Genomic DNA, 25,255 nt, shown 5'->3' with positions numbered 1-25,255 from the left:
AAGGCCTTGGCAGTAGAGGAACTTTTCACCAGATTGTGGAAAAGACCAAGCTGCTAGCCTGCTAGCCCCAAAGACTGCAGGACTTCCCGCCAAGCGCCGGAGTCTCTGAACCAGGACGTGTGGGCACTGCTCCCTGCAAGGTGTCGATAATGCAGGTACGTGAAGACACATGCATTTCCAAAAGAGCAGACCTAAATACAGAACTTTGGGATCCTTAGAGAAATCCAAGTTAGGAGGTGGTTTAGCAATCTCAAAAACAAAAAAGGAAGAGTGCTTTGGCAGAAAGAAGAGAGAAGTGGAGTAGGCACTCTGGGTAGGAGGCAACTGGCACAATGTGAGGCAGGAAGCAGGAAAAGGCAGAGGGCGAGCAGGTTTGCTGGGCTGGGCCGGGGAGCTGGAGCTGGCACCTGGCATAAGAGGGCTGCTAAGGGAAACAGTGTATGGAGTTAATTGGTAAAGGGTCTGGAAGAAGTTTTAATTAGACTCAAAAGGCAATTAAGAGCCGTCGTAGAGGGGGAGATTCGATGGAAATAATGCTCCTGGAAGGAAGAAAGTTGGCACAGTGCATCGGATAGGTTGGAAAGTGGTAAGGATGAAAGCAGGGAGGTTAACTAGTAGGAGGTTGCTGGTGTAGATCTGACTCAAAGTGGTCAGTCAGGGAAGTTTGAAAAGGATAGGCAAATGATTGGTGCCTGAATTGCTGTAGGGTCAAAAAACAAAAAAGGAAGAATGGTGAGACCATGATTACATTTGGGGGGAAGCAAATGGGCAAGCATAGAGAGATGAGAACAAAAGAGAATTGTAGAAATTGTGTTCAGTTTTACATGTGCTAGTTTTACTAGTTTATTTCTCTTTTCCTTCCTCCATCTCCCCCACCTCCTCCTAGGAATATCACGAAGTCATCAGGATAGCAGGTTTTTCAGCAACATTTAGCTATTTACTGAAACTACCTCTAGTGCTGACCCTAGTAAAAGCAACTTAATTTCAATTCAGGAAATTTCATTAAGAACCTCATACATGCTAATAAATGGTACCTCTGTAACTGTGAGAATGTGAAGGAAAAAAATGTACATGATCAGAGGCCTCACATTTTTTTTTTTTTTTTTTTTTTTTTTTTTTTTGAGAGGGAGTTTCACTCTGTCACCCAGGTAGGAGTGCAGTGGCGCTATCCCAGCTCACTGCAAGCTCCACCTCCCAGGTTCACACCATTCTTCTGTCTCAGCCTCCCGAGTAGCTGGGACTACAGGCACCCACCACCACGCCCAGCTAATTTTATGTATTTTTAGTAGAGACGGGGTTTCACCGTGTTAGCCAGGATGGTTTCAATCTCCTGACCTCGTGATCTGCCCGCCTCGGCCTCCCAAAGTGCTGGAATTACAAGCGTGAGCCACCACGCCTGGCCAGAGGCCTCACATTTTTCATTTGTAGTAGGTGCTATCCATGGTGTGGAGAAATTTTTATAGAAAGACGGCAGCCAGGCTTGAGAAGGAGACCTGCTTGAGACACATCATTTCTTTTTCATGTATCTTCTGCCACATATTTTCATCCAAATGTTTATTTGTTTCCAAGACAGCTAAAGAAAGGAGTCTATTTTAAAGAAATTTAGACATACATTAAACTTTCCTTGTTTAACACATTCAGTCAACTAAAACTATGGGAGGTCATATTTGGGGGGAAGACATTTGTTTATATTTAATATCACTTCCTAAAACATAAAAACCACTCTCTAAGGTTTCCTAGACTTTAAAAGATAGGAGTGGTATACTGTATTGCTTTCAGTTAGGAAAAAGGAAGGCAATTTGAATAGGGGCCAGTGGAACACAAATATGCCAATATTCTCTTGAATATAGTGTAAAGTAACTGAGATTGCCTGGTTTTAAATACAGAGCATACGAAAAATTGAAAACTTTTCCTCTTAGATCAAGAACAAGACTAAGGTGCCCACTCTCACCACTTTCATTCAATATAGTATTGTAAGTTTTAACCAGAGCATTTAAGCAAGAAAAAGAAGTAAAAGGCATGAGAATTGGAAAGAATGAAATAAAATGGTCTCTGTTTGTATGTGACATGATCTTACATATAGAAAACCCCAAAGACTACATCAAAAAACTTTTAGAACTAGTACATGAATTCAATAAAGTTTTAGAATATAAAACCAACAAACAAAAAATCAGTAGCATTTCTATACACCAACAAAAAAACTGAGAAAGAAACCAAGAAATTAATCCCATTTATAATAGCAACCAAAAAATAAAATATTTAGGAATAAATTTAACTAAGGAGGTGAAAGATGTACAGTGAAAACTATAAAACATTGATGAAAGAAATTGAAGACACAAATAAATGGAAATATATCCTGTGTTCATGGACTGGAAGAATTGATATTTGTTAAAATGTCCATATGACCCCAAATGATCGACAGATTCATTGCAATCCCTATCAAAATTCCAATGATATTTTTCAAAGAAATAGAAAAAAGCAATTCTAAAATTTATCTGGAACCACAAAAGAGCCTGAATAGCCAAAGTAATCTTGAGCAAAAACAAGAAAGCTAGAGGCATCACACTACCTGATTTCAAAGTATGTTGCAAAATGTTAAGTAATCAAAACAGTATAGTGCCGGCATAAAAACAGACACATAGACCAATAGAACAGAATAGACAGTCCAGACGTAAATCTATACATTTACAGTCAATTAATCTTTCACAAAAGTGCCTAGAACACACAGTGGGGAAAGGATAGTCTCTTCAATAAATTACATTGGGACAACTGTATATCCACCCATAGAAAAATGAAATTGGACCTGTATCTCACACTACATACAAAAATCAACTCAAAATGGATTAAAGAATTAATGAAACTGTAAAACTACTAGAAGAACAAATAGTATGAAAGCTCCTTGACATTGGTCTGGAGAATGATTTTTTTGGATTTGACCATAAAACACAGGCAGGGAAGCAAAAATAGAAAAATGGGATTGCATCAAACTTAAAAAGCTTTCCACAGCAAAGGAAACAATCAACAGAGTGAACAGACAATATTGGCAAACCATACCTCTGATAAAGGGTTAATATCCAAATCATATAAGAAACTCAATTCAGTAGCAAGAAAACAAATAGCTCATTTTTTTAATGGTCAGAGGACCTGAATAGATATTTCTCAAAAGAAGACATATAAATGGTCAACAGGTGTATGAAAAAAAAGCTCAACATCATTAATCACTGGAGAAAAGCAAATTAAAACCACAGTGAGATATCACCTCACATCTGTTAGAATGGTTACTATAAAAAAGAGAAAAAGTAAGTGTTGGAGAGGATGTGAAGAAACAAGAACCCTTGTCCATTATTGGTTGGAAATTAAATTAGTACAGCTATTATGGGAAACAGTATGGAGTCTCCTCAAAAAATTAAAGAAATAGAACTACCCTATGATCCAGCAATTCCACTTCTAGATATATATTCAAAGGAAATAAAATCCGTTTGTCAAAGAGATAATTGCACTCCCATGTTCATTGCTGCATTATTTACGATAGTCAAGATATGGAATCAATCTAAGTGTCCATCAATGGATGAATGGATAAAGGAATAACACACACACACACACGAATAGCCTTAAAAAAGAACATCCTGTCATTTGTGACAACATGGGTGAACCTAGAGAAATTTATGTTAAGTGACAAAAGCAAAGCACCCAAAGACAATACTGCATGATGTCACATACATGAGGAATCTAAAAAAGTTGAACACATAGAACAGAGAGTAAAATGGTGCCAGGGGCTGGAGGTGGGGGTGGGGAAATGTTGCTTAAAGGGTACAGAGTTTCAGTTAGACAAGGTGACTAAGTTATGGAGATCTAGTTTTTATTATGATGAATATAGTTAACAACAATGTATTTTTGAAAATTTCTAATAGATTAGATCTTAAATATTCTCACCTCAATAAGTATATGAAGTGATGGAATATATATATATATATATATATATATATATATATATATAATTTTATTTTATTTTTTTTATTTTTTGAGACGGAGTCTCACTCTGTCACCCAGGATGGAGTGCAGTGGCGCAATCTCAGCTCACTGCAAGTTCCACCTCCCGGGTTCACGCCATTCTCCTGCCTCAGTAGCTGGGACTACAGGCGCCCGCCACCACGCCTGGCTAATTTTTCATTGTATTTTTAGTAGAGACGGGGTTTCACCGTGTTAGCCAAGATGGTCTCGATCTCCTGACCTCGTGATCTGCCCGCCTTGGCCTCCCGATGGATGATGTATTAATTAGCTTGATGTAATCATGTCATAATATATAGATATATCAAAATGTTATATACCATAAATATATGGAGTTTTTATTTGTTAATTATACCTTAATAAAGCTAGGGGAAAAATAAAAACAGAGCGTGGACTGACTTCCATATAATTTCTCTTCTTCTTCTCTATGCCATAGATAGTCAACCTAAGTCAGTTCTATTTTCCACTTCCTATTTGAAAGAAAGCTAACCAGAGGTCATTAATTTCTTTTACTTGGAAGCTCCCTACATAGTATTCAGAATTTTTTTAAAAATACTTTTCACCTAAAAATGTTAATTAGAAATTAACATTTTTAGGCTGCTGGGAAAAAATGAGAAATTATTTTCTCTAACATTTGTCAGAATAAAATTTTGCTCTAATTTGTTAAGGGAATTAAAGTTTTCGGAGTCATTTTGCTAGCATCTTTTCAGATGTAGACATACTACTCCCACATATACCCCTGTATATTTGAAAAAATGTACGATAACCTCTCAGATGCAACTAAGTGGACTAGAGAGGCTACTGGCTCTGAGTTAGAAGGTGTATGTATGGAGTGGGAAAAGTTGCAGGATGCCCTACTTCTCTGCTGTTATTAGCATGGTCTCTCAAATTGGAAAGAAAAGAAAAAGCTATCATGAAATGGTACTGCATGGGGGGCTGAATTTTCAGAATTATCTCTATAGTGAGGCAGCATTTTAGAAACCAATAAAAAAAGTTTATTTCTGAAAGAGCTTCATGTAGCATAGATCTGAATGGCATCTTAATTAGATGATAAATATAAAATATAAAATTTTTATAATTTTGCAGTATTTTCCATAGAAAGATAAAAAGAAAAATTTACCAATTACCTGCACACCTACCATACAGTTTAAGAAATAAAGCACTGCCAACATGTTACTTCCCCTGAGTTACAGCTGCTTGATCGCCTTTTCCTCTCTTCTTCAACCGAGGTATCCACCATGCTGAATTTGGTATTTACCATTTCTACGAATTTCTTTATATTTTTACACACATATTTGTATATTTGAGAGTTTGTGTTTTAAAACTATATAAATTATGTAAAACTTTTGAATAAATCACACTTCATAGAACATTTAAAAGTATCTCAAATGCAAAAGACAATCATCTTGCATATACTGCTGCACTTTTCAGACTTACATAATGCAATATTTTGGTTTAAAGGCCTATATGGCCCTTCCAAACCATTTATTTTTTCAAAAACTTGAAACACTACAGAGAAAAGTAAAAGACAGAATGGATAGTGGTAACAATATTTATATTTTGCCTTTTTAAATAATAGCAAGGCCTATATGTTTTACAGATTATCAGCTCAGTTGTGTATATAAGAAAAAGAAAATATCCCAGCATATGTGTGACTTATAAATAACTGAGTGTTCTAACAGTTTCCACTTCAGAAATATTTACTTCTGAATGAAAAACATTTTTCATTTCGAATACTTTTATGAGTATCAAATGATTCAGGAAGAATTCTGCCATATGCATCAAAAGGATTCAGAAATAAAAAAGGTATAATAGTTTTTTCTCCAATTATAAATAAAAACAAGTGTGGTAGATTGTGCCCGAAGATGGTCACAATAGCCTCCATCCTACACACTTTCTACAGTGAGATTTTTGCCACATCTCTCAAGTGGTAAAGTTATTCCCACCATCACCAACCCTATCTAAGCTGGGCTGGTTCTTGTTTTGATCAATAAAATGCAGTTTTAGAAATGACCCTAGATGGCTTGCAAAGTTAAGTTTTAAGAGACCTTGTAACTTCTATTTTTGCAGTCTTGGAAGTGCTGAGAGGAGAAACGAGGTACCCAGCAAACAACCCAGCTGACCCCAAACCCAGCCAATCAGCTAGCTGAATGAAGCCCCAAGTGAGCTCAGATACATAATACATACCAACACAACACAAACACATACCCATTTCCAGAGAACAGAATTGCCCAAACAGTCCACAGAATCGTGAGAAATAATTAATCTTTATTGCTTTAAGACATACATTTTGAAGGGTTACACTACAGCAACAAATAACTGAAAGAGTGATATGAGAATGGGTTTGTGTTGTAAGTTTAGCATATTTGCACTGTGAGGTCAAGTTATAGGAAAATTTTCACAAAGAAAAAAATCTTACCTGTTCTGCATCAGGGTAAAACTGAACATTTAAAGTTTCTTGAGGTGCCATTCCTGCCCAACTTACAATCCTCTGAGGTATGTCAAATGTGAGTGAAGGACTTTACACTAGATACAATTTTCAACTAACCAGTCCAAATGATACTGCTTGACACTTATTGCTAAGTGTGTGGGAAACCCTGAACTACTCAAATATCAATCTTACTTATAAGTGCCACGAAGAATTTATAACCCAAGACCATAAATTCATACCAACCTCTAGAAGAACAGAGGCAGGTGAATATTAGGTGCAAGCTGACTCAATTTAAATCCTTAGTTGGAAAAGAATTCAAACCTACGAGGGGTAATAGAAGAAAATGATTTTGCAGTGTTTATTAATATGAGAAAGTGATATTTAGCAGGAAGAAGTAGGATGATACTTTCTGTGGAGAACTGGAAATGACAAAGGGATATTGTCCTTTTTAAGAAATGGGTAGGAGAAAGAGTTGCTTGTAAGAATATATTTTTAAAAAATAGTAGTGTATGACTATTAGGACTCTTTCATTTGCAAACAACTGAAACTAACATAGACTTAACAAACAAAAAAACTCAAACAAAGATTTATTAGATCATGCAACTTCTGCAGTGGCTCTATCCCTGAGGACAAACTAGATTATCAGGACTGAGTCTGGTTGTCTTCCTTTCCTGGCATGTGAACTCATTCTGATGTCTAGAAAGCTTGGTAGTATGTTAGGCATCTATTTGGTACTACCAGAAGTCCCAGCCACCCAAGCCCAGAAAACTTTATTGAGTGTGTGTGTGCATGTGCATGTGTGCGCGCGTGCATGCAAGTACAAGGGGCAGAGTGTGGAAGTGGGGAGGTGCTTTGATTGCCCAGTTTCCACATCATATATCAATCTTTAAAACCAAGGAAATAGCTCCACCCAAACCACATGTCCTGAGAGTCTGAGAGTGGTGTTTTTCCAAAGAAAGTCAGGATGGAGGTTCAAGAAAGGTTAAAAGGTGGCTGAATAGAAAAAAAAAAAAAAAAAAAAGGAATTAAAAATCATGTCCATATAATCAATGTACTTTTAATATAATAATGCTTATATTTTAAACATCTCTAGGCTAAGACATAAAAGTGAAGGAACTTTTTCCTTTCTATCTTGACTTAGCAACTTATTGGTTGTACCAATATGTAGGTGAGTTACAAAAGTGAGGATTTTTGGTAGTCTTTAACCTACAGTTTTCCTATTTCTTTCTATATAGGTAATAGATCTTTTGAGAAAACTGCTCTTAAAAAAGTAAAATATTTCATCTTAAAAATGTTATTTGAAATTCCACAACATTCTTAATGAAAAAAATATTATCTGCATAATTACATTAAATGGCTTCTGGAATACATTACCACTAATGATGCCAATAGAGTTAGTCCAGATGCAAACTATAAAAACATCCATTATCTTTTGTCCTTGAAGGAACTTCAAAAATTGCTTTTTTTCTTATAAGAAGCCTACGAATACTATACATAATTTCTTGCATTTTGTTTTGTGAACTGTTCTACAGAGCCTCAATATCTCACAAAAGTTTGAGATTTTCAAACCATATTCCATAATTTTGTAATTTTATTCTGTAGCCCAGTATCATAATTGATTTAACGAATGTAGTAGCAAAATACTTAATCTGATTTTTATTTTGCTTCCTAGCTTGTATTCAGCTTACATATATTAGGTAGTGCTGGATGCATCAAAAAACATTTTATTAAAAAAGAAACTAAATCACCATTATTGGTAATAAATGAAAGTTGAAAGTAGATTTCATTGTGTATCAGTGTTATGTTAGCTTACAGAATTTTTTAAAACGCAGTGATAAAATATTTAACTTAAATATTCTTAAGCAAAAGTCCTACAAAAAATGGTGTTTATTAAAAAGATTAAGTCGATGTTTGTAAGGTAGGCAAGAGTATGCTAGTAGAAAAGTCTACACACTTAACATCCAATGAATGACTAGATCTCTCAGATAAAGTATATATAGTGCAAACTTCTGTTAGCTCTGAGTAATTGTCTGTCATGGACTTTAGAACCTGTAAAATGTTTTGAATCCAGTTAATAAAATATCTTTCTTTTCCTGTATATAATTGTAGGTCACTAGCGTTTTTGGCTTTATTGGGAAGAATATTAGTTATTCAGAACCAACAGAATGTGTATATACAGAGAAAGAGACTTATTATAGGAATTGGCTCCTGTGATTATGAACGCTGGCAAGTACAAAATCTTCAGGGAAGGCTGGTGGGCTGGAGACCCAGGAAAGCTGATGCTCTGAAGTTCCAGTCTGAAGGCCAGCAGGCTGGAGAGCCAGTGTTCCAATTTGTGAAGGCAGTCTGTGGTAGAACCAGGAAGAGTCAAGATTGCAGTGAAGTCCAAAGGCAGGCTGATGGAGAAATTCTGTCTTGCATTAGGGAGGGCAGTCTTTTTGTTCTCTGCAGGCCTTCAAATGATTAAATGAGGCCCACCAACATTATGGAGGGCAATCTGCTTTACTCAAAGTCCACCAATTTAAATGTTACTCTCATCCAAAATACTCTCACCCAAAATACTCTCACAGAAACACCCAGAATAATGTTTGACTAATTATCTGCGCATCCTATGGTCCAGCCAAGTTGACAGATGAAATTAACCATCACAAGTCCAGTCCCTGCCAAGTTGGCACCCATATGCGTCTCCTTGAACCACACTTAATCATCATATAAAGACAATAACAAAGTCATATGTATTAGGCTGTTCTTGTGTTTCTATAAAGAACTACCGGAGACTGAATAATTTATAAAGAAAAGAGGTTTAACTGGCTCACAGTTCTGCAGGCTGTACAAGCATGGCACTAACATCACTGGGCTTCTGGTGAGGCCTCAGGGAGCTTTTACTCATGATGGAAGGCAAAGCAGGAGCAGGCACTTCACAGGGCAAAAGCAGGAGCAAGATAGAGAGAGAGGTGGGGTAGGAGAGGTGTCACATACTTTTAAACGACCAGATCTCGTGAGAACTCACTCACTATCATGAAGACAGTGCCAAGCCATGAGGGATCTGCCTCCATGACCCAAACACCTCCCACCAGGCTCCACCTCCAGCACTGAGGATTACAATTCACCATGAGATTTAGGTGGAGACAAACATCCAAACTACATCATCATACTTCCACCTAAAATGATAAAACAATCCTATGTACAACCAAAAATACAGCCTTTCCTCAGAAAAGGATGCAAAGTCCCTGGATGATGTTTTCTCTTCTCCTCCATATCCCATAACCTAAATACTATAAAGTTAACACTACTTAAATACTATGATATAAAGTCAATACATCTTATGTTACATGATAAGGAGATAACAGGGGAAAGAAAACACAGATGTTTGCTACACATACACATATTCAAAACAGTATGAGGAAATACACAAGACAGTTACAGTCCTCATTTCTGTAACTGGTCATGTAGTCATAGCTAGAATTCATAACTACCTTATTCCACTACCCATTCCCATTGCCTTCAGCAAGCATCTCAGCTGGTTATAGTTCTTAACCTGCTTGGGTGGCCCAAATCTTTATTCCTGAAGAGTCTGGGATATTAGTATCGCTAGATTGGGTTGTTTTGTGTTTCTATTGACCGTAATCACAGAGCATGGTAATATTAAGAGCCAGCCCTAAGGGATCTTCCAGACATATGCTTCCTTCCTTCCATTAGCATTCCAGTTGCCCCTTGGTAATCAGGATCAATCACCCCAGCCAACATCATAACTACCTTTTTTGTCTGTTGACTCAAAGGCATAAGGAACCTCAAGGGGCCAGGTGGCAGTTTTGATTTCCAATTCAACGGAATAATTGTTGTTCCTCCTGGTAGAAGCTGTCCTCCTTTTAAAAATAAGACCTCCAGGCCAGCAGAGTATAAGGTCATAGAAAGCAAAAATTTTGCTAATGGGTCACTAGAAGTAAAAGTGAGCAGTGCTACTTCCATTTCCCCCCCTTGATTCCTGGACCTGTGTATCCTAGCTATGGGAGAGATGGGACCATATATTGACACAGATTCAGAACATACCCAGCTTCCCAGAGAACCTTGCTCCAGTCCTGCAAAGTATTGTCACCTAGCTGGCACTGTAACTGACCTTCAAAAGGCCATTCCACCATTCTATCAAGCCAGCTGCTTCAGGATGGTGCAGAACATGGTAAGACCACTGAATTTCATGAGCCTTGTTTGATCAGAAGTAATGCTTTATGGAATACTATGATGGCAGATAAGGCATTTCATAAGTCCACAGATGGTAGTTTTGGCAGAAGCACTGTGTGCAGGGAAGGCAAATCCATATCTGAAGTGTTTATCCCAGAAAGAAGAAAATGATGCCCCTTCTATGATGGAAGCGGTCCAATGTAATGAACCTGCCACTAGGTATGATTGCATAAAAGCTGGAATCTTACGGATAATTTAGGGTATGTCTACTGGTAATAAAATGACACAAGAACTATCATATTTTCAGGGAACTGACTTTTCTGTGTGCTAAACATAGGAGATTCCATAGCCGGACCTCATTGGACTCTAAAGCTGTATATCATTTGGAGAAACTGCTGGGTCCACTACTCAACTGTTTGGTGCTGAGCTTAAGTTCTTAAGACAGGTGTTACTTGAGCATTAGCCCAAGCAGATCTGTAGGTCACTTGACAGTGTACAGACACATGGGCATTTCCAAGCACTAGAGCAGGTGTAAAGTAATAAACAGAAAAGTCTGGGCCACAGAGGGAGAAATGTCCTAAAAAGTGGACAGTTTTAATCTGGTTCAATCTTATTTTACTAAAAATATTTAATACAACAGCTACTTTTTTCCCTTCAATATTCAAAGTCCTTTGAACCTCTGGTCTAAAGAACCTTGGTTTTGTTACAGACAGGAATATCTTTATGGCATAATAACCTCTACCAGTGCGTATATTGTGTTAGAGCGCATGCACCAGATTTTTTTTTTTTTTTTTTTTTTTTTTTTTTGAGACAGGGTCTCGCTCTGTCACCCAGGCTTGAATGCAGTGGTGTGATCTCACTGCAAGTTCTGCCTTCTGGCTCAAGCCATCCTCCCATCTCAGCCTCCCAAATAGCTGGGATCACAGGTGTGTGCCATCATGCCCAGCTAATTTTTGTATTTTTTTGTACAGACAGGGTTTCACCATGTTGCCCAGCCAGGTCTTGAACTCCTGGGCTCAAGCGATCTGCCCCCCTCAGGCTCCCAAAGTGCTGGGATTACAGGCATGAGCCACTGCACCTGGCCAAATTATTCTTTTAGTCAGTTTTTTAATCAAGATTTCTAGTTTTCAGAGGAAATTCTGAATGTTATTAGCCATTCATACACCTTTCCCATATATGTATCCCATGAAAGTCAAGTGCTTATGGGAAGGTAAATCTGGTGCATTCCCCAACATTGAATTCACAGTTGGAGTTTCATATTTCAATTAAGTAATTAAATCCTGTTGAAATTAAACATCAACTTTCAATTGCCATAATTCAAAATAAATTATCTCATATATCTGAAAAACAGACAAGAAAAAGATGGGAAGAACAGAGTTTGCAAAAGGGATGATAATTCTGAAAGTATTTTAAATTAAAATGACTTTCAAATAGATGGGAAATTAAGAGAAAATAAAACTGCCTTTAAAAACATTGCCTACTTTATTAAACTTGGATTTTAATAGCCTTGCCTTATACTGGAGACAGGCCAAGCTGTGGGTAATCACCAGTATTTGTCAAACAATTATTTACTGAGCACCTACTATGTGCCAGATACTATTCTAAGTCCTAGCAATATAGCAGTGCCAAGACAAAGTACTTGTGCTTGAAGAACTTAAAATTATAGAGGAGTGGATACAAATGAATACATGTCAAATAGTCAAAAGTGCTATAAATAAAACTATAGCAAGTTATAAGGGCTAATGATTGATGAGGAGAGGGGAATATGCTGTTTTAGTTTGGGTGGTCAATAAAGGCCTCTGTGCATAGGCAATATTTGAGCAGAGACCTGAAGAAAGTGAGACCTGGAGGGCTGAAGATACATAGGGAAGAGCACTTTAAGTGGAGTATTTCAGCAAGGAGCAGGGTGCAGAGAGCTGGGGGTGGGGATGGGAGTAGGGGAAGGAGCTGGGGACATAAGGTTTCAAAGGTAGCAAAGATAAAGGGCTTTGGTTTTTATTCTGAAGGGTTTTAGGCACAGAAATGACATTATCTGACTATGTTTTAAAAGGAGGACTAGATTGTAAGGAAACAAGGAAGAAGCAAAGAGATTGGATGCACTAATTCAACAGTAGTTCTCATTTCATAGTATTTCATTCTGAGATTGACCTACCCTGTATGTTTCTGGGGAATGCTAATACTAATCAAAGCACTTTCATTTCAAAGGAACATTAAGGTATTTTGGTTTCTACATTTCTAAACTTTATATATGAAAATAATACCATCACTTACAGTGACAATTTATAGCATTGGACTAGTGTATAGTCCAATACACTAAATGTAGTGACAAAAATTAATTCATAAAGATAAAATACAAACACCAAATAATGAGACACATGGTATTAATAATTAATTTTAAATTATTATACTAAGTATGTAGTATCCCAGCATGTGAAAGGTTTTTTTTTCCCTATTATCACCAAAATAATTTATAGGGTTTGTACTGCTTAGGTTACTTCGGAAACCTGGGGTACTTGTTAAAAATGTAGTTTTCTGGCTTTGTAGTATCAGAATCTCCAGGGGTTTGTGGACTCGAAATTTACATTTTAAACAAGCTTCCAGATGATTCTTACATATACATGTTTAAATCAGTGACTCTATGGTAAAGCAAGAGAATTTTAGTGACTTGACTATTTTAAAGCTAGGTTCTGCTACTTGAATACTAAGTAAAAACAAAGAAGATCATATCCTATTACTTTATCTCAAATCCATTTTTGAATAGAGGGATACAAATAAAAGAAAATTAAAGTTTTACTGCTCTGCCATACTTCTAAAAAAAACTGAGTTAAACTATAATAAAAATTGCAGGATATGCTTTGTTAATTAGGTGACAATAAAAAAGCATTAGAATGAGACCTTTACACTGAGAACGACCTTAGGAACCTTTTGGAACAACTTGCTTAGTTTACAGATGAGGAAGTTGAGACTCAAATAGTCAAAAGGTAGCACAGTTGATTATGGATTCCTCACGACTCGTTTCGGAAATATTTCTATTAGTTTATCCTATTTTTTATTTCCCATGGAATTAGGTGATTATTTGGGTAAAATCTTAAAAAGAGTGAGGATCTTTCTAAAAATTCTGAACCTAAACCAGTGTATTCAATATTATACTTCTTTTTAAAAAATTAAGATCTTATTTTGTTTTATATTGAGATATTTTGGCTACTTAAAGAGCTGAAATATCTGTAGTACACTGTAGTACCTCGGGTATTATTATTCAGAATTATTTGTTCCCAAAACCTTTGGATGTGACTTACAATGGTTCCCTATAGGAAGAGCAGCTTTGCTGACCAATGACTGGGTTTAGCCACGTGACTTGCTTGGTCAACACAATGCAAACAGACTTGATGAACTTTTCAGTGCATTTCACAATGCTGCCAGTTCTCTTGCTTTAATGCCCTCTGCCACTAGAAGGGCACATCCCAGGTAGGGCCTTCTCTTTCAGCCTGGGGCCTGAATAGAGTAAACCTGAACCTGAATCACATCCTGAAGTGCAGCCACAGCAATTAACCCACAGCAGCCAACAAGCCACACAATGAAAAATACATGTTGTTGAAAGCTACTGAAACAATGGAGGTAGTCTGTTACCCATTGTACTCTAATAAAAGCTAATACATACAAGCTCCCAAATCTGGATCAAGTCTGGTACCTGAAACAGACAGATTATCAAAAGTAAAAATTCCGAGGTTTTCTGACCAAGAATCTTTGTTACAAAATGGGTAAATATCTTATTAATGTGCCTGCAAATACATTAGTGATAGAATGTTTTTATACGGTTTAGAGCTTGGTATATGATAGGTTCATATCTGAATTATGGTCATTTTTGTTTGGAAAATAGGTGTAATGAATCTACACGACAATTTCATAATGTAAAATTGCACCAACATGCACAAAGGAAATGCCACAATTTATCTGGGGATATAATTTTCAAAGCCATGGAAATACAGGGAAACTCTTTAAAAAAAATATAATCCCATAAACACACAATGCTCTTATCAATTTATATGATTTATGTCAGATTTACATCAGCAAAATAATTTGCTTATAAAATTTTTCAAAGCTTTTATATGCTTAATTTTCCTAGATTATTATTGTTTAGAACATTTCTTTTAATTTTATTCTTGTAATGTATTTGATGGCAAATAGGAATTTCATAGATTTTGAAGGATCATTTAACTACACGTAATGCTATAGCTTATTATGACTATTTTTCAGAAATTATGGGATCAATGTTTAATAACTTTATCTGGCAGAGGGGATCTGGAGCCAGTTCATATCATCTCAAAAGAGCAAAGTATGTGTGTCTCATTCCAACTCAGCATTAAGTGACTTCACATTGATAGCCTGAAATCAGCCAGATGGGAGTATTACATGACAAAAATTGGGAAGCACTACAAATTGGAGCTTTTTTTTCTCCCAAGAGTTGGTAGCTAACCACTTATCAGTGTACCACTAGGCTTAAGAAATTCCCCTTCTTTGACACTTGGTATTTTAATGTTTAAAATATTTTTTTAATCGCCCAGATGTTTATGAGGGGAGACTTAAGGTTATGGAGAACTGAAGCTAGTGGCTTGCTACACAGGTTTATAAGGGCTGAAGGCACTGAGGAACGTGGCCTGATGATGCTCCAGGAGCACTCTCCATTCATACTCTAGGCCCTGGTAAAATGGATGCACCTAAAGCAGGAAATGAAAAAGACTCTTGATTTTGCAAGGAGTGTATATAGATCGTAAAGCGGAAGGCACTTTGAAAGACAAAGGCAGAACAGTCCTCAATCTACGTGTTTCTCTTTTCTGTGCACATGTCCAGACATACCCTGCTGACAGTGAAGATAACATATAATAGGGACACATCTTGTAAATTCTTTCAATTTGACAAATATTTCTGATTATTAGGACTTAAGAACATTTATTTTAGATTTTACTGGATGGAGTTATTTTTATGACTTTCAAATGAAGTTACTAGGGCTTCAACAATATTGACTCTATTTGGGGTATCTGTCAGCAAAAAACATATCAAGTAAGAAGAATGGTGTGTCAGAATTTATGTTAGTATTAACAATTCTCTTGCCTTGGTTGTTGTAATCTTAGCAGCAATTTATAAATATGCTATAGAAAGCGTTGCAGAAATATAACTTCCCACTAAAAAAAAAAGTTTAACAAAATTAGCATATATTTACTGGAGAAGCTGAAATAAGTATATGTAGGTGTGTATATATACATGTATGTATACATATGTATGACTATACATATAATAGGGTTCACATTTAAAGTATTTATTTGTAAAGAAATGATTCTCATGATAAACTACCCCTTTTCCTTCATTCTCAGACTTCAGCAAAACAGATGCTAGCAATGAATTTTTACTATACTTTTTTACAAAAGTTACATAAACATTTTTAAAATAGTCACTTATCAGAAGTTAATCTAAAATTTCTACTTTTTTCTATTACTATATAATGGATGGTTAAAATAGTTTATGGACCAGCACAACATGTAAATATTAATTAAAGCACTTGACAGTTAAATCCTACATACAAATATTCAAATTAAAATCATCAACTGGAACAGCAGGCCCTTAAGGTATTCCCAATTACTAGACTACGAGTTGTATTTCACAGAATTTTATGATACTAGAAGTAAATGAATGTTCTAAAACTATAATACATTAATAAAAAATGGACTTAGAAATTATGGGTCAAAATAAAAAGTAATCACGCTCAAAAATATTTTTAAAATCACATCACCAAAATATTAGTAACTTCCAAGGATTCCTCTAATAAAAAATACTTTTAAAAGAAACAAAATTACAATGCATAATCTTTAATGAGAAGGTTAAAAGTGACCTTAGTGAATACTTTTCATAATACATCCTACAATGCTGTTAGTGGCATTTTCCAAACTGTGCTCTGAAAAACTAATTTCTAAGAGAAGTTGATAGGTATTCACAGAAGTCTGGCAAACAGTACAAATCTTAACTCACCTTCACAGTGTCTGTCCATTAGCCTTTTAAAGTCCCTGAAGTTCAGCAGTAAAGAAACCTAAATGTCTTGATACATAACCATTTTGGGAAATTGTACTGTGGTTGTTTGTATGCCTTTTCTATACCCAGCACCCTTACCTCAATCTGTGCCTAGCTCAAAGCTATCAATGTATTTTTGTTGTCAATATATATTGACTAAACAGTGTCATTCATTCCATCCTAGCTCACCAAAAGTAGTTTGGGGCTAAGAACTGTGGAACAACAGAAGAATTATAGTAATGAAGGGATTGGTTTCTACAAAAGGCCAATACATGATGCTCTGGGAGTAAAAGGAGGAAAACGCTGTATCAAATTTTCGTTTAAGTAGCAAATCAAACTTTTAAGTAAATCTTAATTTGGAGGAATGATTGAGAAGGTAGAAATAAATAACAGTGTGAACTCAGTTTAGAATGTAGTTGCAGACTCCTGTAATCTCAGGGTTTAAAATGCACCCAAATTGATGTCATTTCACAGCATGTGGATGGATTGTTAAGAGTTCTGTACACAGGCGATGGCTCCTCATCTAGGCTGATAATTTCATAGGGGCTGTGACACAAACCTATTTTCCCAAACCTTCCGTTATGTTCAGCGGTGTCCTGAAATGATCAATTTTGAAAGTGAACTAAAGAGATACTCAAACTTATTTTACTACTCTAAAGTACAGAATACAAACAACAGAAATCATTAGATATTGAATAGCATTTTTATGTAAATAAAATTAAAATATCTCAGTTGTCTGTACAGACAACTTAATTTGTAACAGAGACTTGTTTTATCTTTGGTATATTCTACTCTATCTGATATGACTATTGTGCTTTTAAATGTTTTCCTTAAAATTTTTATAACTAATACTTCACTAATTACTTTACCAAATACATAGATTAAAATATCCCTAAATGTCAATTTTAGCAGGACTACCTTTTTCCTTTCAAAATGTAGTCAAATATACCTTTAACAGTATTTATATGTACAAAATTTAAGCCAAATACTCAAGCTTACAGGCACAGACCTTGAGTACACTTACTGCTGTGCCAGAGGAGTAATCTTGGCCCCATCCCTACTTATAAAAAAAATAAAATAAAATCATGATCTTTGATTAAAGCAAATGACTCTTAACAGAATGTGGGCTATTGCCAAAAAATCACTCTAACAGCTATGGTTTTATACTCACAGCCTAGGCTTCTAGTAGTATGTTGTCAATAAAAGGAAATGAGGTGATGATTGGCAGTTAATGGTCACTGACAAGATTTTAAGGGTAGTTATAAAGTTTCTCGGAAGTATCAATATCAAATGAGCTAAAGGGAGAAAAGTAGATGCAGCACTGATGTGTCAAAAATGACTTTGAAAGTGAAATTTTTGATGTGTCTGTAACAGGTATCCTTTACTAGCTGAAAGAAACAAATGAAAAGCCAAACATTCACTATTAACATACATGCGGCCGGACACAGTGGCTTATGCCTGTAATTCCAGCACTACAGGAGGCCAAGGTGGGACAATTACTTGAGCTCAGGAGTTCAAGACCAACACAGGCAACATGGCAAGACTGTGTCTCTATAAAAAATTTAAAAATTAGCCAGGCGTGGTGGTGTCTGTAGTCCCAGGTACTCGGGAGGCCGAGGTGGGAGGATTGCTTCAGCCTGGGAGATTGAGGCTGCAGTAAGCTGAGATCATGCCACTGCACTCCAGCCTGGGGCAATAGAGACCCTGTCTCACATATGTAATACACACACATACATACATACATATATACATACATATGTGGTAGCCAAGTGTAATTTTTACTGACTCTTTGGTTAGTGTCATTACACTTGCACATATGAGTCTTTAGTCTTCAGTTAATTCCTGGGAAATGCCAAAAAATAAAAATACTGCCACAGAGAAATTAGTTTTTCTTTTCTACATATTGGCTCAAAATTAAGCACCTGAATATTAATTGTCTACATTTTGTACTTTTAAGATCTTATTTCAAAACAATTTACATTGAGAGGATTATTTATGTTTTTAAACAGGATCAGGGATATCTTTATTTTTAGACTCTGGGAAGATAATTTACCTGAGCAAAATGCAAAGATAAATAATTATACAAAAATTTAAGTCAGTTGTCAAAACTAACAATGCATCATCTGGCTTCAAAATTTAATGAACAGAGAGTCTACATAAATATCTTTCTTGTCTACATATCTTTCTTGTTATGGTAAACACTTTGTTTTTTCTAACAAAACACTGCTCTTCATTTTAAAACCTAAACGGCAAAATGAGAAAGGTAACAGCGGATTAACAGGTTTGAATGTGGTTTATAAAATTTGGAACTGGCAAGCATGGATTAACTGACTCAAAAATACTCTGGAATAGGGGTCACAGATTTGGTCCACAGGCCAAATCCAGCCAGCTCATAAGAATAGTTTTACATTTTCTAATGGCTGAAAAAAATCTAATGGCTAACAGAGTAGTATTTTGTAACACAAGGAATTATGTAAAATTCAACTTTCAGTGCTCATGAAATTTTATCGGAACACGGCCACACTCATTCGTTTAGGTATTGTCTATGATTGCTTTCACAATAGAATGGCAGAGTTGAATAAGTGCAAAAGAGGCTTATGTGGTGCTGTCATCATTTTGCACTGCTCCTTGGCACACTAAAAATTGCAGTAATGCAGTTACCAACATTTTGAGTGCTACATATATTGTCATACCACAATATTTTTAAATTTATTACTAGTGCTTACCCATAACATCAAAACAAGAGAAAAAAAGAAAAGTAGACTTGAAGTGACATTTTTAAGGCACATTAGTATATGGATTTTTAAAAATCAGATGACACGTCAGAGTATGATGTTTAATATGCAATGTCATTAGAGCTGTTCTTAAAGAATACTATATAGTGCAGTCAGGGGCGGTGGTTCATGCCTATAATCCAAGCACTTTGGGAGGCCGAGGTGGGTGGATCACTTGAGGTCAGGAGTTCAAGACCAGCCTGGACAACATGGTAAAACCCCATCTCTACTAAAAACACAAAAATTAGCTAGGCGTGGTGGCTTGTGCCTGTAATCTCAGCTACTTGGGAGGCTGAGGCAGGAGAATCACTTGAACCTGCAGGGTGGAGGTTGCAGTGAGCTGAGATCATGCCACTGCGCTACAGCCTGGGCAACAGAACAAGATTCAGTCTCAGAAAAAAAAAAAAAAATCAAAAATGAAGATAAAGTCGCAGCCAAAGTGATTCAGTTGTTAACCAAGCAAGGAAAACATTTTACTAACGATGACTAAATTGTGTTTGATTCCATCAGCTGAAGGAACGTGCCCAAAGTAATCTTGCTTAAGACTATTAAATTAGCCTTTTGGCAAGAATGGTTGCTTTAAGAATTGAGAACACTGGGAACAACATCAACAGTCAATAAAAAAGGCAAATGACCCTGAGTGGTTTTCCTTGGCTCTTGATGAGTCAACAGATGTTACTGATACTGCCTAGTTATTGCTTATTTGATAAGTCAATGCCAATGTTGAAGTGACTGAAATTAGTCTCTATAAATTATCTGTGTGGAACAATTACAAGCATGAATATTTTCTAAGAAGAAAACACAAACTTCATGCAACCTGAAGTAGAATCTGCTAAGATGTGTTACAACTGGTGGTGCTAAAATGTGTGAAGCAAAAAGATTTAAGTTTGTCAAATTTTTTAAGCCAGTGAAAAGGTAAGAAGGTATTTAAAATCTATGGTTATTTACTGTATTATTCATCAGCAGGTACTTTGTGGGATATATTTGACTCAACTTTGTATTATTGAACTACTAGTATCAATGGTGAACTTCATTTGCTCTCATAGTTTCTGACAGATTAAACACCAATGGTTCAGTTATCTTTTGTCAGATACAGAAGATGAATGTTCCAATTTGCCCAACCACACTGGCATAATAGTGTTAGTTCTATTATGAGCTTTTACGTGCAGGGTTGATATTGACATTTTTCTGAAAAAGAAGACATGTCCTCAACCACTATTATGGAACACTGAATGGCTTTGGAATTTAGCTTTTGCTCAGGACTTAATAAAATTTTGAAATGAATTCAAGCCAAAATTACAAGGCAAAACAAGTGTTTACATGTGAAACATGTCAACAAAAGTCATTTTGATGACAACACTATTTGAATTACAAGTAACAACAAGCTGCTTTACACATTTCCTGTGCTATCAAAAGGTAAGACAACAAAGTGGGATCTCCATTCTCACACAAATTTGTAGCTCACACTATAGTTCCCATTTGGAGTTTGGAGTTTGCAAGTGCAAAGGAAATTTCCATTTTTCAAAATCGATTTAACCCAGTGCAGTTGAGAAGCTCCTACCTAATCTTCAATTGGAAGTGATTAAGCTGCAATATAATAACATGCTAAAAGGAAAATATCCAAAGAAGTTACCTTCGAAGTGATGAATATGCTCAACAAAAATTATATTCAGAAGTAAGATACGTAAAATCTTATTACAGATCAGCATTAGCAAGTAAGTACTTATAATCAACTTTAATGACACGAAACATTAACTTTGATCCTCCCCCTAAATAAATTATTTTCATTGGTAAACCCATATTACAAAAAGATAGTTCTCAATTATTGTTTTGAATTTTGTCAATAAAATTTTTGTGCAAATGTTATTTCTCTCCAGTTATTTAAGTACCTACATAACAATCTCAGTTTTACCTCTTAGCCCACAAAGCCTAAAATATTTACTATCTGGCCCTTTATAGAAAAAGTTTCCTGACCTCTGCCCTAGAGCCAGAAGCTACCCTGAACATTTAAAAGCACAGGTTGAATGCAATGCCTCAGAAGCCAGATGGCCTGGGTTTATATGTTGGCTCTGCCATTAGCAGCTTTAGGATCATGAGTAAATTCTTCAATCTTTTTTTGCCTCAGTTTCCTCATCTGTAAATGGGGGTTAGTAATGGCATTTATCTTACAGGGTTGTTGTGAGAATTGAATTAGTAAATGCAAAGCACAAGAAACAGGGCCAGGCACAAAGGAAGCATTATCCTCATATGACTACTGAACACTTGACATGTAGCTAGTGCAACTGAAACAGTGAAGTCCTACTTGAATTCAATTAAAATTAATAAAATAGCCACATTAACGGCTATTTTAGTGGCTACAGTATTACCACAGTTCTACAGGATCACCCTAGGGTGTGCGGATGCTGGAATATAACCGTTTTGCACTGAGTAGGACAATGAATTTCGTTATACTACAGTTAATATTAGTTTTCTGTTCAAAACAGCTGTGCCTTTTTGTGCCACAAAATATTTTCTACTTTCTCAGTAGCAGAATTAATTTTTTAACAAAACAATGTATGTTTTTGTATAATTTGTATAATTATATATATATATATCCACATTTATGATTTTTTTAATATATAAAGAAAATCCACATATATTCAGAAACCTCAAAACTTTACCTTTTGCAAAATGTTAAGGCATCTGCTTATAGCAGTTGGAAAGCTTTTTTATTTAGTAGTTTACCTCTTATTCTTGATTATACCAAAATTTTTATATTGGCATTATCCAGTAGTGAAATAGACAAAAATATCAGAAGAAAAGTGGAAACACTACAATTTTCTTTAAGAGAAAGGGACTTGCTACATTGCCCAGGTTGGAGTGCAGTGGCTGTTCACAGGTGTAGTCGTAAGTACACTAGAGTCTCAAAATCCCATCTCAAGTAATCCTCCTGCCTCCACCTCCTGTGCCACTAGGACTACAAGTGTGTGCCACCACATCTGGCTAGAAAAACTACAGATTTTCCAGTTGAACAATTAATTCAAAGAAATAACCAAACAGCTGGAAAAGCAGGTCTCTTTCTCCAACTAGCTCTGACCATTTTGTACATACTGAACAAAACACTTGCCAGGTCACAGGCTTAATAAGACATCTTTACATGGAGGTGTAAAAAATTACTTTTTTTTTTTGCATAAATACCATGATACTTTATTGCTTAGTGTTCCTTTGAAAATAAGTTAGCATGTTTCCATGTTATTCTTTTATCAATCATATTATTGACTACAGCATATCACTGATTAACATAAGGTAAAAATATCATCCACTCACATATTCTTGAAGAGAAGTGCTTGTAATATTTTATGAAAACATTTGTGCACATTTTTACTTGATTTAATGGACAGTCCATTTCATATTTTTCTTTAAAATCTACAAATATCTTAATTCTTACCATTAAAACAACTAAAACCAAAACCCAAAACCAATCCCAAAATAAACCCCACCAAAGCACATTAATTTTATTACAGAACATATATTAAGTCACTGAGTAAAGCTCTTTTTTATGAACACTTTTGGAAAGCTTGCATTCAGTTCTAGCACAGCTCTGTTATCAATCTGCGAACAGAAGGACACATCAAGTAAAGAAAGATCTTTACAAGATTCCAGGAGTTTTCTTAAGGATGCCGGACTTACCATTCTTGTTCCTATTTAAGGAAAACAAAACAAAACAAAAGAACACCTTAAATATAACATTTATATAAAGTGCTAACAATTAATCCATTCATGATTTATTGTTTGTAATGAACCTGAAATAACCCTTTACAAATTAAAATCATTTTTTCAAACATAACTTCATATTGAAATGATTTTGTTAAAAAAAGTAAAAGTTGAATTTTCCAGCCAATTTAGCATCTAGGACCTGAATCTTGCCAATATCCTACCCACTATCTTCATTCCTACCTCCTACCCCTTCAAATCAGCTCCTCCAGACTTTCCTATTTCTGTCACCCCAGTTCAAAATGGTTTTCACCATGCATTTGATGTAAAATGTGCAAGTGCGATGTGACTTTACAAAGTATCAATTGTGTGCACAATGATAACTACTGTGACACTGCTAGCACCCCTGGCTAAAAGTAAGAAGTAACAAAATTACATAGGGTTCCTTTCTGATGAACGCAGTAGGGATACAAAAAATCCCACAGTTGGAAAAGATTTTCAATAGATCTGCATGGGGTAGAACTATTCCTAAACACTAGAATTATCAGGGATAAAGATTTCATAATATTCCTTAATCAAGAATTTTAATTAAGAAACTTAAAAAAAAAACTAGCTTGAATTCATTATACAAATGAATCAATTTCTTTTCTCTCCTTAATAAAAATAGAGAGCACAGCTCACGTAAATTCTCACTCTTCCAAGTAGACCAAGAATTAATGGTTAGAGTTTTTGATAGTTTCAACTATAAAACTCTGTTACTGTCCTCACTATTTTATTAAAGTACATATATAATTATTCCCTAAATTAACTGATCTATCTTGCATTTCCTATCAAACCAAGCAGTCTTATCAGGAAAAAATTTTTATTGAACCCAAAAATTTTCTTTCTCCTTACAAAAAGTCTGAGATTGGCTTTTATGTCAAGGAAACAGACATTTAAAACAAATTTATACATTGCATCCTTACCTAGTATGTCCAGCTGCTGTAACCTGGTACAATTACATGCCAATTCTTCAATGTCTGTGTCACATACAGATCTGTTAGCTGTAAGAAAGAGTTTTTGCAAGTGTGGGAGCTGGCGTGCCAGTCTGGTGAAGCACCCGGTGCTGCTCTGCAGAGTTGGGCACCAGCCGAGGTCAAGTTCCTCCAGAAGTGGACACCCAGAAGCCAGTTCTGCTATTCCATTCTCAGTAATATTCTTACATCTCCATAGATCCAGGGTCCGGAGTTTTTTACACTTGGCTCCTATCATGCTAGCTATCACATCATAGTCTTCAATCTGGAAATCAAATTCCAATCTTTTACATGTTATGCTCAGACATGCAAACTGTTAAGAGTAAGTCAGATTCTTAATTACAACCTATTGCTTTGCTCCCATTTAAACAAATCCACATCCTTGTTAATACAGATCTGCCCACTCATCTCACGGATCTGCCACCGTTTCATAAAACAGCCAGGAGTACTCATTTATTTAAAAATCCATTTAAGAGAACTCCAGACAGAAGACGTTAATGAATTAAATCCCAAAGCAGTCTGAAGTCTTTGGTCTCTCATGAAGAATTAAAGGATTATGTGTTCTTCTTTTATGCCCACCATTTCAACCTTGCTGCTGCTACTCATTGACAGCACCTACTTTCTTCCATGTTATATATGGCTAATATACTTTGGCAGGTATATAAGAGCTCCCTGATGTGCATCTTGTAGGCTCTAAAACACTATGTGGAAATGCTGATAATACTAATAAGGATACTAGTTTTGGGTTAAATGAGGCATTTGGGGACTGCACATAAAACATGAAAATAATGTAGATTACATATGTTAATCAACAGTCAGTTATTGGAGGTGTCCAGTGCTTACCTTATGATTACAGGATAAGACTCTACTAATCAAGGATTAAACATTTCAGTTCTTGGGCTTTATATGCTTTAATAATGTTCCTTTAAATAGGTTATTTTAAGAGGTTCATTTGATTTTGTTAAAATCAGATATTAAAATTATCACAAGAAATCAAAAGGAAACAAAATAGTAAACAATTACACTGATTATTTCCTTTTGTTCTTTTGTTTAATTGTATTTTCAACAAACATTTATGCACCACTCCAGATGCTAGG

The 25,255-nt window shown here is 35.7% G+C and overlaps 1 protein-coding gene across 3 annotated transcripts in view; it reads right to left on the bottom strand.

Moving 5' to 3' along the window:
* Positions 1-6,256: 6,256 nt before the first annotated feature.
* Positions 6,257-25,255, bottom strand: part of LOC105499047 (F-box and leucine rich repeat protein 4) — a 96,949-nt gene continuing 77,950 nt past the window's right edge. For all 3 annotated transcript variants that reach the window (XM_011771448.3, XM_011771446.2, XM_011771447.3), the window contains 2 exons: positions 24,111-24,423; positions 6,257-23,132 (listed from right to left, as the gene is read on the bottom strand). In XM_011771448.3, coding sequence (XP_011769750.2) covers positions 22,969-23,132; positions 24,111-24,423 — 477 coding nt within the window. In that variant the 3' untranslated portion in view covers positions 6,257-22,968. The remainder of the gene's footprint in view (positions 23,133-24,110; positions 24,424-25,255) is intronic.

This window comes from Macaca nemestrina, chromosome 5 (genome assembly GCF_043159975.1).
Source record: "Macaca nemestrina isolate mMacNem1 chromosome 5, mMacNem.hap1, whole genome shotgun sequence".
NCBI lineage: Eukaryota > Metazoa > Chordata > Mammalia > Primates > Cercopithecidae > Macaca > Macaca nemestrina.
The sequence above is the reverse complement of the archived record's forward strand: the minus strand, read 5'-3'. Positions and strand labels throughout refer to the sequence as shown.